The 15,317-nt window shown below is 33.0% G+C and overlaps 1 protein-coding gene across 1 annotated transcript; it reads right to left on the bottom strand.

The window, feature by feature from the left end:
- Window positions 1-6,427: 6,427 nt before the first annotated feature.
- On the bottom strand, window positions 6,428-9,116 carry LOC144839962 (uncharacterized). The gene is made up of 4 exons (XM_078695561.1): window positions 8,825-9,116; window positions 8,122-8,402; window positions 7,862-7,985; window positions 6,428-7,151 (listed from the first exon to the last, which is right to left on the bottom strand). Exons 1-4 carry the CDS (start codon window positions 9,054-9,056, stop codon window positions 6,727-6,729), a joined length of 1,062 nt encoding a protein of 353 aa, XP_078551687.1. The 5' UTR covers window positions 9,057-9,116; the 3' UTR covers window positions 6,428-6,726.
- Window positions 9,117-15,317: the final 6,201 nt, after the last annotated feature.

The following is a 15,317-nucleotide window of genomic DNA, read 5'->3' as shown; positions in this document are numbered from 1 at the left end:
GCCTGTTTCAAATGTATTTCCATTTAGATTACTATGGACAATAAAATAATATCAGTATTAGTATCAGTATTATAAGAAAAATAAATGTTACTTTGATTGATTGATTTTGATTGAAAATATGGTTGTCGGTAAAGTTGTCGTTTAAACCTCTTATTTGTTAAGTTTTATTCTAATATATATATATATATATATTTATATTTTTTGTAGCATGAGTAAGCATCTTTTTGGATCTGGGTATGACGAAACGAAAATGAAGTTGACAGAAATATACCTAACAGAAACATATACAAAAAACTTCAAAAAGTGGTCAAAATTCCGTTTAGAGGTTATTGAAGAGTTGACCAAGATGATTAAAAAAGTCAACAATGTAAATACTATAAAAGAGGGAGTGAAAGCTATCAGTAAACTTGCCAGTGTAGTTGGAGGCGTTCTGGCATGTTGTCTACCTGGAATGGTGGGAGGAATTGTACTATTCTTAATATCCAGTGCGGGTTGTCTAGCAGTAGATCATTTATACGATTACTTCACCGACTCCAAGAAAGCACGGATAGTAGAATTGCTAGAAAATGATCGTATGTTATTGGAGCAACTGGGAAATGATGTTGAATATTTTACGACCAGTAAATCCTTTTTGGATGAAGTAGATGAGTTTAAAAAAGGTCATCAAAGCTCATCTCAAAGTAAATGGGTTTCAGAAGTATTTGAACCACTTGAAATAGCAATTCAAACATTTAAGAAATGTTTTGAATTCATAGACGTTATACGTAACCTAAAAGATGCATCTAAATCTGAGCTGGAAAATCATATTACGGAATTGAAAGAAGTGCTGGTAAATGAACATGACGCTTTGCAAAAACATTATAATAAACTTTATACTGTAGGTACGGCAGCGTAGACCTATTAGCTTGGCTCCCATAACAAACTAAACTGTAAACCAAAATGAAATCATTCAGAGTGAATAGTATAGCAGTCAAGCTTGTTCGTGGGCATTGAAAATATATTCAGAGTAGCTGTGAAAATCATGCCTATCTCGAATTAGAAAAAAAATGAACAGACATCATGTCATTGGATATATAATAAATAAATAGATAAATAAATACAAATTATAACCATCTTTAAAATTAACTTACTCACTTACAAAATATAATAATTCAAGATTTAGAGAATGTTTCTACATATTATTTATACAGTATAGGCCTACATTTTATATTACTGTATCATAATTGATAGAATTAATAAGCTTTAAGATATATATATATATATAACATTAATAATGATAGAAATACAAATCATTATATCATTACAGTATATTATTAATACATTAGTAATGTTTTCTGTTTCATGTATGTACATTAACGTATTGCGTCATTTTCAATATACGGTTATTCTCATTACGATATTAATATAAATATAATAAATGAAAAGGGAAAGACCAACAATTGTTTAAAAAGTGTTGATTTTGTAGGTAATAATAATTCATAAATATACGGTAGTTAAATTTGCGTAATGGGGAAATTGAATATTGAACAATAATTAAATGATCGCCCTTTTCACAAGATTCTACCATAATGAGTAAAATAGGTAATTATAAATTCTGAACAAACTTCAATCCCTTTAAACATTATTCAGCACATATCTTTTAAGTTTCAAACCTTTATCACTATTTAATCAACAACCGATAAACAAAATAAACACTTATGTGGAATTTACTTTTATGTTGAACTAAAGAAACGATAAGGAAAGATTACCTCCGTGTTCGTCGCCAATCTGTCAACTGCTTCAGACTAACGCCTGGGTGTTCGAATGGTTTTGTGAAAGTGACACTGAATAGCGCCACCAGCCGTCTGGTTGGTATTGACGGTAGAGCGTCTCCGCTTGCTTCAACTTTTTCCAGCAAGTAAATTCCACATAAATATTATTTGGAACCAGATGAATTTATTCAAAATAAATACTGTTTCCATAAGGTATAAAATATTGCATAATAAAAGCAGGCAAATAAAGTTGCCTCTATACTATAGTGAATTACCTGTGGTTGTTTTATTTTACAATGATTTGAGAACTGAATTGAATAAATGTGCACTTTTATTGAATTTATAAATCTAAACGAGAATTAGCTCAGGCTCAACAAAGGAATCTAACAACAGGTTACTGAGGGTTTATGTGCAATATATTCGTATAGTATGTTGGTATTTGTCGAAGCCAGACATAAGATCAGAGGATGTTACGAGTTCCTATTTGTCAAGGTGAGCTCAGCGTCCTGTTATTAGATTGGTCTCAAGATTGCCATAAAATTATAAACAACGCTGGCTTATTTATGGAGCTTACTGCTCGTCTGTATAAATTTGCTTTTAGGCAGATGAAAAGGTAGTTCATCGAATTCAATGTATATCACACCACTAACACAAATCAGGAAAAAGTGAGACTTCTTCCCTGTACAAACCATCTAATGGATACTGAAGAACCCCTCAGCAATAAGTGATTAACCAAACGTTAATACAAGTAGGCCTATATATTGTACATTATTCGTACTTACATATTACGGCATTAGCATGAGCTACAGTGCTGAACATGAAATATTGCAAAAACTATACGATATTTTCTATTGAAAGCATGATCTAGATACCGCGCGCACAGAGCTGCGCGGGAACGATTTTTTAAGTAGGGGGTCAGGGTGTATATATGAGCCACATGACCCCCACCACCACCCCCAATAGTACGACCTGTGGCAAAGCGACCAGTAAATGGTCGGCCGCGGCGGAAATGTTACTCTCGGACATAAAATGATTATAAAATGGCACCTCTCACTAGTCTAGTTGGCCCGGAAATGACAAGCTAAAAAAATCAGCAGTGTGCTTCTTGCATTGATTCTTGGAACTTCCCTGGTCCGTATTGGATCATTTTAAAATTTCTAAGACCGTTCATTTATTAGTTACAGTGCGATCCAAGGTCAAGGGTCAATAGTGCAATAGTGGAAAATAGCATTTCGTGTTATAGGTCTATTTCGTCAAAATGTTTACAATCAATATAAATATATATGTTCCGAGTATTTTGTCTATAGACAAAAGGGTTATGACAAAAGGGTTATGGAGATATGACCGGAGATAATTCCAGGGAAATTTAAGTTGTTACTGAATTGATAAATATAAACCTATAAAGTTTATTTTTAGATATATTATTGTTATATTGATGTTTACACACTGTTAAGATTCTTTATTTTGTAAGTATACTATTTTGTTTGAATAAATCGTGATAATATTAGTCCTTATAAAACAAAAATAGCCGAGGAATCTCTATGAATGCTCTGGTTACAAATACCAAGAAGAAATCCCAACAGATCATTAAACCTGTCTATACATACAGCTAAATACACAAGTGGAAAGTTAATGAGTAACCGGATGTACTTTGTTTGATCAATTCGTAATGGTAAATTCTCATTGCATTTGATAATCGTGCATTATAGTAAAATGATATTAACACTTTGACTGCCAAACACGAAGATCTTCGTTTTTGGAAACACAACGCTTGACTGCCAAACACGAAGATCTTCGTGTTTCGCGTTTTTTTACGAAATCCGGTAGATAGGTTAATTATTGGTATATACTATAAATATTGACACTATATTCGGTCTGGACCGTTAATATTTTACTTTTTGAAAGTAACTAATCTGGTTACGAACGATTGTCAAAATGGTAGGCTACCTGTCGAAATAACATACACCGCGCATCACAGTAGCGCGTACAGCGATGGTTTGGCGCATTGTGTATCGGTTGCGCGCTAGCTATGCCGCCGAAGCATTACAAAGGCTTTTGCGGATTGGCATGTTTGTTTATTATCTCTGAATAAAAAATAATGGATTCATTTTCAATATTTTATTATTGTATGTATACCCTAATTGTATTGGTGTTTCACTGTAAGTGGCCGAGTTTTCAACATTTTTTAACATTTCAGCAATTTCGGTCGTAGAGTGGTTATAAAACACAAATATACTGTACATTGGAATAGAATGAAATATAAATACGATGTTATAGTTACGGAGTATTTATATATACAATAAATCAAATTCTTTGAATATTATGTATGACCATGTAGACTCACCAAAGTAGAATTATTAGGATTTTTTCAAAGTACTCTACATAAACGCTATATAAATTCACAATACAGTATTTGCAGAATGATTAAGCAGCAATACTTTGTCTCCTGTATATGGCATGTCTGTGAGAAAAAAAATACAATTATTTTAATACCAAGATTTATTTAACATAGAGCAGACCTCAATTTCGTATCTCATCAACAATTACTGTATACTGATTTATGCACCATTATTTATACATAAATGTATGATCATTATTTGTTAGAAAATGACGCGGAAGAAAAGTTTGTAAGTAAGTTTGTGCTTTGACTAAGTAAATTAATTTAAGTTCACAGGATAATGTTATGCATTTAGTTGTCTCTTCTAAACATATTTTCACAGATTGGTTTCAATTGGCAAGACCAATATGTTTCGCTTTTGAATGTCCAGGGGTTGGAATGCCTGTTAAGAACATTAATAAATTAAAGGAACATTCAAAACACACGTTGTGTATGAATAGTTATGAGCAGCAGCCTTCCGACAAACACCACATGTGCTGGATCGTTTGAGGGCGGTAATATACCCATTTTAAAATTCAGCCCTCTCTCGCATAAACACTTTTTTTCATGCAATATACATTCTTTTTACTTACCTAATCCTCCTACGCAGGAACATTAGCTACACAGAAAGGAACTTCTCTGCGTAAACTATTATTTATTTGTGTACATATTTCTGCTGAAACTCTATAGTTAAAAACCACGCTACCAGTCGTGTGATTAGCGGCGTTTCCGTTGCTCCATCTTCAACCTTTTTTAGCAAACTATCATGTGTGCATTTCAATATAAAGCATTGTCTACACTATCAAACTTTATGTGACAAAAACTGTGATGTGCCCATATGGAAATAATGACGTCATATCATACTTGGGAATCACTACCATATTTGGGTACATCACACTTTTTTATTCACACTAGTTTGATAGTGTAGACAGAGCTTAAACGAGACTCTGCTTTTCTAAAGCCCCTAATACATCTTTCCTTATAGTGAGTTCAAATAAGTACTGTAATTGTATTTTTATAATAAAAATGTATAGGTCCATGATTAAACCATTAGCGCAGTCAGAGACTATAAATCTCCTATGTCTTTCTAGAGCTCGGACGAGGAAATTTCTGTAAAACCATTTTTACATGAAAAACAATAGGCTCTATATTGCTTGCTTGAATAACTTTGATGATTTTTTTAAATTTAATTTTACTTTAGTAGAAGCATGACGACATATCCAACGATTTTTGTTTCACTCTAGTCTCATTTATTGAAATTAATAATATTCTTGACATTTATTGAAGGTATAGCCCTTCCTCTTGACTTTCAATAAAATACACACTAATATTAAGAAAGTGGTAGAAGAGAATTATTAAAATACATTAAATCATCATATCATTTACTGTGTTTCTGTCCATTTTCAAATGAAGTGTGTTCTTGTCTGCTTTCAAACTGAATCCAGTCAAAGGGTCTTTTAACTCTCTTCACTGTCTACACTATCAAACTATAGTTTGACAAAAAAAATGTGATGTGCCCAAATATAGTAGTAATATCATCATGTCCATATACAGGCACATCACACTTTGTCACAAAAGACAAAGTTTGATAGAGTGTATAGACAAGGCTTTACTACTTTATATATATTTCTATAGCTCATTTCCTACTCCGGTACAGTACTCGTAACTGTAGCAAATGCTTATATTTTTAGATTAATTTGTTCCTTCCCATAACTATCTGACTAAAGCTCTGTTTACACTATCAAAATTTATGTGACCAAAAAAATGTGAAGTGCCTATATATGGACATGATGATGTCATATCAGTACCATATTTAAGCGCATCACTACCATATTTGGACACTTCACACTCTTTTTGTCAGACTAGTTTGATAGTGTAGACAGAGCTTTAGTTATGAAAGGTTATCAAAGGTAATTATTTCTAATTGTTCTTGCAGTTAAAAACTGAATTACAACCATCGTTATAATGAAATTAATTATAAAAAAAGCAATAATAATATAATAAACATTAACAATCATTTCAAATATTAAAATCACTACCAATTATTACATACAAAATACAATTATAATTTATGTATTATATACAATTATAAAATACAATAATTATAAGATAAAAAAAAGTTTTAAACTGTTTAGCAGACTATGAAAACGATTATCCTAGTTACTATTATCAATCAAATCGTTTTCATAGTCTGCTAACTGTTTAGCAGACTATGAAAACGATTTAATTGATAATAGTAACTAGGATAATAATTATTATATAATATGCTGTTTATAGGCAAATTATTGTTTCGGCTATATAAGTTATAGGGCCTACAGTTATTTTGAACATATAATAAGATAAGGCATGTTGTGCTGGTAATCATCGGGAGAGCTGCGTTTGAAATAAAATAAAATCATGCGTATAACAATTGAGGGATTAGTGCTGTTATGACCCGAGAGTGTTAAAGAGTCGCTATCCAATCGAGTTTGAACAATACCATTACAGCCCTAGTGGTCTAATGATTTATTACCACCTAAAATAAATTAAAATCTTTCTTTCCTAAAACCCAAGTTTCTCAGCACAGTGGATCACAGGACACACAAAGTATAGAAACGTTTAATGACAAAACTTAAATATTCCTCCGCTTCCATGCCCAGTTGTGAATCCAATGTAGTTTACTTGCAGTGGATGTAAATCTTGCCATTTCATGAATGGATCCTCCGCCACCCGGCCAACACTGATAATTCCGTTTTCAAACGATATCCAGAACTTGGTAAACTCGTACGCAGATACGAGTCCCGATGCATTGTGTGTTGCTACATCAGTACAGTGCTGACATCGACGGATGACGGATTTAGTATTCGACCAACCACCTATGGCAATCGTATACATGTCATCCATGACTTGGGGACTTGAAGTTAGCACGACATGAGCATCGTTGTATGCAATGACGCTGAATTCTATTCTCGTCATTCCTTCAAGGAGTTGGTAATCAAACTGGTAATTGTAGTTTGTGGCTGATGTAATATATTCATTGCAAACTGAATAAAATAATACAATAGTATTTGTATTTATTTTTTTTTTATTTTAACAACATTTTTATACACAATCAGGTAAAAGAAAATCTGTTTTGCATTGTGGCCCTGTCTTGAAACGAAAACAATCAGGAGAAAAAATGTTTAGTTTTGTGAAAAAAAGAAAGAGATCGACATCTAGCTTTGAATGAAGCAATAATTAAATAAGATTTTAAAAAATCACTAATTATATTATTCGATAATGTACCATATCGTTCGTGAAATTACGACGTGGCACGCGCATGTACAGTACAACACAACGTGTGCTGTTAACGCTCTCGTCTGTTTATGACGTACCTACATTTTCTTCCCTGGAATCTAAAAATATAACCCACTCACTCAAGAGATTGATGAGTGTGTCTTTATACTAGCAATGACACGGTTACTGTACATGAGAACTCAGATCGTACCCACTCATCTTCGTTTTACCAAGTCAATCTAACAGGATGTTGAGCTGATCAAAGGGTTTATCTGTGGCTGCGACACGATCAGTTAAACGCCTCTTAACAGACACCACGCGCCGCGGAGAATATGTACATAGTACAGTACTGTTGGTATTTGTCGCATCCAGACATAAGATCAAAGGACTGTTTTGGCAAGGTGAGCTCAGTGTCATGTCCTGCTGTTTGACTGCCTTGGTTTTACAGACGATGATATATATACTGTAGGCTACTTACTCAGATTTTCGCATTCACGAACCTCGTTAACATTTTCGACAATATTGCAACAGACGTCTCCTTGTTGGCACGAGTACCCAACCTCCTGATTTTCATTACAACCAAGATATTCATGGATAGTGACCTAAATAAAAAGAGTAACAATATTACATAACAACAATAACAACTATACATATATTTTCAATTCAGTAATATGTTTTAATATAGTAAGGTTGTGTGTGTACAGTGATGGTGAATAGACCAATCAAACAGTAGGCTACCTGACGATAACTTTTGCTAATTTCGTAGTACTTCTTGCTGGGGTCTTCATTACCGGTATCTCTACCGTCGCCTATGATGCTGTACATCTCACACGCACTCTTTCCGTCAAAACGAATAGACGCACAGGCTGGATCTAGAATGCAGAAGGCGGTGCATTGAATAGCAGACCGAGAATTAACAACACGAGCAATTCGTAAATGAGTGTCAACTTTCTCGTTATAGACCATCATATCCGACAGAAGACAGTTCTGCTCGTGACGTGTATCAATCCAAGTTGATTCTAAATTGTAAAGAAAATGAATTTATTGAACAGAGAAAATGATTATTTGCACGATAACAACATAAATTCAATTGTCAGTATTATTACCAATTATAACATTTTAAGTAATGGCATTCAAATACGACTAGAGTATAACAATTCTGTCACCATGCATGGTTGTAGAAAGTAATATTCTGAAAAAGTTATAGAACTCTACTATAAATTACAATAATGTATTTAATTGAATACAAGGCCTACTTCTTTACATAGAGAGTGAGACTCTATAATAATACTCGCCAGTTTGAATACTTGATCGTAGGGGGCGGGATTGGAGGGGGGGTCTTTATGTACCTGTGGGGTTTGTACCTCTAAAGCGCTGTCTACACTAGGTAAAGATGTGATGCCTATTTAAACGAATGTTCAAAAATATTTTATCTGCGTACCCGTTGTGGACGGCTTGGCAGTTGATAAATTAGCAGTCGACGGATTGGCAGTCGACGGATTGGCAGTCGACGGATTGGCAGTCGACGGATTGGCAGTCGACGGATTGGCAGTCGACGACGGATTGGCAGCCTTGTTGCAATAGTCCGTACTACAACAATAACGGCATAAATCTTCACCGCCATCTGAAGAACAACCGGCAAAGTTCTGGTTTGCTTCGTTCTCGCATGCCATATCTTGTTTACATGATTTCTCTATTCTGTATTGATTGTTGTCATTACGGACTACGTTGCTACAAATCTACACAGGAGGAGAAAGCAAAATTACGCACAGAAGGACATTATTAAACAAAAACTCAATCATTGAAGGACATTAGCACATTTAACGGTTTATTATGAACCAAAACTCGTAATTACGTCTTGTTACCTCATATCTAATCTTGTTACCTCACACAAACAATTATAGCGTTTTACTGAACCGGCAAAAAATTCATGCTTTGCTCCAGACAACATTTAGGTTGTTACAATTTAGTTTACATACTACTATGGTAACCAAGGTCTTGTTAATTGTTCTTAATGACAATAATGTATACCGTACAGAATTGAATTATAATTACAGTTCTTTGAGCACATTTATTTTCGTACCAAATTAATTCAAGTTTCAAGACATTCATGGGTTTCAACCTCCTGGCTTTTTGCCACCCGGCATTTTTTGACACCTCATCCCTTCCGCCAACCACTGCGACTTTATCCACCCTCTTAATTGCCACCACCTGTCCTTTTTCCACCACCTGTATTTTGTCACTTGTAAACTTATTTTTATATCAGTTTAATAATTTAGGTCTTTATTAATATTCTTCTCTAAAAGCATATGTTATGCTTCTCACGAATGGAGCAGTTAAATGACTTATTTGTTATTAGTTTATATTGATTGTGTGTAAAGTCTAATTAAGTTAGCACTTTTATTGTTATTAGAATACCTGTTGCTTTCTCCATTTTTTTTCGTAATTCTAAAAAAGCACATCTATTTTGAATCTATAATAGCTCCTCAGAATGAAAGATGATCCCATTTTAAAACTTATTATGAATAGATATGAATTTATGTACAATGTTGGCCTATTGGATTCTCTTTCGTCATACAGTAGTTCATAGTATATCATAATTAATCAAAGTATGTTCTTGCTCAGACAATTATCTTTCATATGTCATAATAATAATGTTTAGCATCATTGTGCATTATACTATTAAAGCTATGTCTACACTATCGAACTTTGTGTGACAACAAAATGTGATGTGCCCATAATGGTCATGATGATGTCATATCACTATCATATCTGGGTATATCAGTACCATATTTGGGCCTATCACACTTTTGTCAAACTAGTTTGATAGTGTGGACAGAGCCTAAGGATTATATTTATTTTACTGAAATACAATTTCAATATATAAACTTGCCTCATTAATTGAGCATTGAGTGGTGCCTTCCGAGTTACATTTTTCATTGGTACCTGAACTATTACACGTATAACAGGTCGGACCTATACAGCGAGTTTAGCAAGAAAGTTTAATATTAACGGCAAATCATTATTGACTCGGGTTTTCAGATGTACCAAAGTATGTCTCACACAAAAATCATATTAAGACCAATGGTAAAATATGTGCACTATATTGATCCATCTCTCAGACTATAATTATTTCTTGCTACAAACATTAACTAAACTCATCATGGATTTCGGTACAATATTGGTAAGTTGATTGGTGTTCCTAATTCAGAGTGTTAAGTTCTTCATTTGCCAATATAAATCAAATAATGCATAAAGGTAATTGTTTACAATGTAATTGTAGTACCGCAAGTTTAATAACGGATCCTTACTGATTGGAACCCAATCGCAGCGTTTTACCAATCAGAAGTGATAGATTATTCAAACTGTTGCTTCTCATTGGTCTATAAGTGGGAGCCACGCTTAAGATAAGTACATTCAACATCAAAATAATAATGATAAATATAAGACAGGAATAATGTCTGTAAAATGTTAGTCTTTATTTATAATGTATTGGGTATTTGTTAACGTCACCTAAAATGGAAAATTAATCAGCCCTACTGTTTACCGAACTGATCAGCAACATATTGAATTGAATCTTAGTGAATATTGATTGAATTAAAGACACAATACTTGCCAGTATTAGTACCAGTAGCTCCGTGGACTAGGATTACAACCAATAAATAGATGAAATGCGGTATGTTCTTCCATAAATCCATTACTTCTGTTAAATAAAAAACAGTTAAACATAATCAAGACATTCGTTTCTCAATTAATTAAAACACAATACAACTGCTGTTTTTCCGTTCCTCTTAACCGATTCTATTAGCCCTATCAAAATAAAAATGTCAAACTCGGTATACTATCATATACTACCTATTCCAATCATGGTATACAGTTGTAACATGTGGCGATTTCGATACTGTTTCATGGAAATGCACTAATTACCCTTAATCCTGCCCAATACTGCAATGTATCACTTCCGGTTAATTTCAGTAAAAAAATGTAATATTACTGTTCCTGTTTTTCGAGTAATTTATGTACTTTATTGGTAACTTTGGTGAACATTTTTTAAAAGAAAAGTATTTTATAAATAATACATAGGCTTACATTACCGCCCATTAGTGATTACTGATATATCACCAACGAAAAGAATATAGGCCTAGGCCTAAACCTAAATTTAGGTTTTAAAAACAGGGTAAACATACCTTAAACAAACAAAATCCTGAAGAAAAACAACGTAGTCTACAGACATGTATAGCCTATACTGATGTAAATGCTCTTTTCAAATCCTTAAGAATGAACATCAAAATTGAATTGCACTTATATTAAGTTGATAGATTCGTTTCTTTCATTAGCAGGCTACAGCGCCGATTTGTATAATCCCGATAGCGTCAATAACCGTCAAGTTCATCCAGTTATAAAACAACAATACTTATGATTTCAAAATCGTAATAATATAATCGTTACTACTTGAGATTGAGACAATTCACGATAATGTCTCAAATTGTCTTCTGTAATATTGTAATTACTGATGCAGGAAATTACGTAAAACAAATCAATTGTAAAGTAAATAATATTAGTAGTTACAGTATCTGTTTCTTGTATGGTCAGTATAGAGAAGTATGAAGCGCACAAATTGTGACATCTTTTACCACATGCACCAATAATGTAGAAAAACTTGAGTAGTTGTGTACGCATGCGCACTGTGTGATCTCTTTCGATTGGGCTGCGCGCGTCGTACACTCGAATAGTTCATAATAATTAAAGACAAACCGTATATTTAGGCCTAATCACCCACATGAATTATTATAAGTATTCATCACACAATGAAAATGTATGCAATGTTATGTTCTAAAACGTTTTAATGACACTAGACAGAAAAAATACATGAAACATAATTTTTCAAAATTATTATTATTGTATTTAAATGTTTTTACCATTTTTTAAAATGTATTTGTTACATTTAAGTGCATGAAAAAAGATTTTCTGATTGTAAAAATAAAGATAAATTGAATTAAAATATACACCATTAATAACTTTGTTCGTGTTGTAAGCATATTATGTGCACACGATTATACAGCCCAAGAAATTAATTACGTCAAATTAAAAAAAAATCTAGGTCGTCACTGAAACAGTAGGTTTTGATAACTATGAAGTCTAGGCCATCTGCGTTGCTTAACTTTCAGTGATGATAACCTGTTCACCGGTTCTTGTCGTTACATTTTAACGACGATCGTTTGAAAACGATCAAGTTGAAATGATAACGATAGCGAGTACCTTTTCCTGTAAATCGTTAACATTTCAATGTTTACGTTGAAGATCGCCGATTATTGTTAACGATAGCGTTAACTGGCTTTAGTAACGTTGGACCGTTTGCATTCTGGATGGGAGACCGTCTGGGAATAGCGCGTCGGGTTCTGTACTGTATATCGGAGAATGATGGTATAATGATAATATCGGTTGCGCATTCTGGATGGGACACCGACGGTCTGGGAATATCGCGTCGGGTTCTGTACTGTATATCGGAGAATGATGGTATAATGATAATATCGGTTGCGCATTCTGGATGGGAGACCGACGGTCTGGGAATATCGCGTCGGGTTCTGTACTGTACATACTGGAGAATGATGGTATAATGGTAATATCGGGCTAGCATTTGATGGGTTCGAGTATACCTGAGACAATACTGATTGCATCCTTAGGTTGATTCATTTTCATTGCCTCGTCCTTCAGGTGGGACGTAAGGCCGTTGGTCTTGTGTAAATACAGTGCACGTTAAGATCCTCACATCTCCCGGTGTGAGCTGCACTGCTGCCATGGGTCCATGAAGAGCCTAATCCGAATTTCCTCGGTTTTCAGTTAAGCTTGAAGACGGTAATAAATACCTTCTACGTTTAGGAGTCAATATTTAATTACAAACTAGAATGTATGGCCTTACTAAAGAAAAATGAATTGCCTTAAACAAAAACATATCGATTATGCAGTAATTATAGTTCATACTTGCTCACAACGTGAACATGATTGAAATAAATATATACAGCTATTACTAAGTACAATAAAGGTCGATGTGACTGTACTGTACTGTATCTAATTCATGTTATATCATAGAAATATACATTAATACAACATCACATGTGTTTCACATGTTCTAGAAGTAACTTAACTCTTAACCTAACCTTACATGATACAGGCACCACATGTGATATAAATGAGATGCTGTATTACCAAATATTCCTATGACACTTCGGAAATAGATAGTATGTGGAGATACAGCAAGTTTGTCCGATAATCACAGTCTCGTTTACACATAGAAACTCATTTTTCTGATATAAATTCTGAGTGTATAGGAATCGTTGCCAAACAAATTGACTGCCCATTTAGAATCAGAATAATTTTATTGATCTCCAAATGCGAAATGCATTTTCTCAGAGTTAACCAATTAAAATATTAAAATATGTATGTATATATAAAAATATTAATATCAAAAACTTTACATAGTAATGATTATTATAAAAAGTACGGTAAAATATGCTACATATAGAAATTAGCTGTAATGAATGATGAATAAAAGCATGATTTTTATTTTTGGATCTTTATAAAATTTATCGATAATAATGTAGATATTTCCTTGCTGCATATGCTCTTCGTGATATTTCATAATTATACAAATTAGCTTGTCCTCACGAGATAAAGTAGGTGCTCCTCAATTTATAAACCCACAATACAGTTGTGATTTATTAAATCGAAATAGCAATAAAATATCGTTAAGGTTTGCTACCGACCTTTTTCATTAATGCTATAACTATTGGAAACACTTAATATAAATTTCTCTTGTCGAATGAAAAGCGATCATTGTTCTTTAATACTGTATTATAATTATTCCTTACCAATCGCATTTACGATAGCTTTCATCATGCCAAATCAAAACTGAAGCAAGCATGCGCAGATTATCGCTAGATATGACATGTCGACACCTGCCTTCAGATTGTCAATGCTTAAAGTCATTTTTTTACTTATTTTGATCTCCTTTCACACATTGTCTTCTTTTTTTTCTAAAGTATAAATATCTGTTCTTTTTTGTTCAATGTGTTGAAAATAAATAAATGAAACACACTGGCAGTAGTGCCAGTATGATGTTTATTGAACATGGTGTCCTATCTTTTAAGTATATGCGAAAATCTATCTATGATTTCATGCAACGTATGTTGAATAGTTATATATATATATTCTTGTTGCTTGTGTTTGCAAACATATGCTCTATAACTAAAAAATCTATTGTAGATATAGAAGTATCCTATATATTTAAGCTTAGATTTTGCGAAATCTTTTTTTTCTTTTTCTGTTTGTACGTTTGTTCATATGGATGAATTGTTTCCGAAATAAAAGAAATTGAATTGAATATAATAAACGGTATTTTAAACAATATTTTTAGCATAACTGAATTCGATTATTTCAATGTCCCCAGAAAAATAAATGTAATGTCTTCCAACAAAAATGTATTGACTACAAGTGTTCGTGTATTCTATTATATTTTTCTTTATATCTGAAGGTCAATTAAAATAGTTATAGATTAGTGTTGTATACAACAATTGCCGTGAAAGCAAGAATGCGCAGATTATCGTTACGCTCCATTGATTCTTTCAATTGCGTGCAATCAATAATAAAAGTATAAGTATAATGACGTAGAAAGTTACATAAACGGTCTTTTGAAGAAATCTATTTTTAGCATTAATTTAACTAGATTATTTCAATGTCATCGGAAAAATATAATTTCGTCCAACATAATTTAAAAATATTGATTCGTGTTTTCTATTAGCGTTTACTTTATTATACCGAACGTCAATTGAAATAGCATAAAACAGTGCTGTAAACGCCTAAATAAGCTATTATTTTTATTTAATGTTTGTATTTTATTATTTTGAAATTAACTGTATATTTTTAATAATAAATAA

The sequence above is a fragment of the Antedon bifida genome, chromosome 4 (genome assembly GCF_963402885.1).
Source record: "Antedon bifida chromosome 4, ecAntBifi1.1, whole genome shotgun sequence".
NCBI classification, from domain to species: domain Eukaryota; kingdom Metazoa; phylum Echinodermata; class Crinoidea; order Comatulida; family Antedonidae; genus Antedon; species Antedon bifida.
The sequence above is the reverse complement of the archived record's forward strand: the minus strand, read 5'-3'. Positions and strand labels throughout refer to the sequence as shown.

Coding starts and splice junctions, on each gene's coding strand:
- LOC144839962 (XM_078695561.1), bottom strand. CDS start 9,056: ATGGCATGCGAGAACGAAGCAAACCAGAACTTTGCCGGTTGTTCTTCA. Junction 7,986..8,121: donor TTAGCAAAAGTTATCGTCAG/GTAGCCTACTGT, acceptor CTTTTTATTTAG/GTCACTATCCATGAATATCT. Junction 7,152..7,861: donor TCGTGAATGCGAAAATCTGA/GTAAGTAGCCTA, acceptor TATTTTATTCAG/TTTGCAATGAATATATTACA.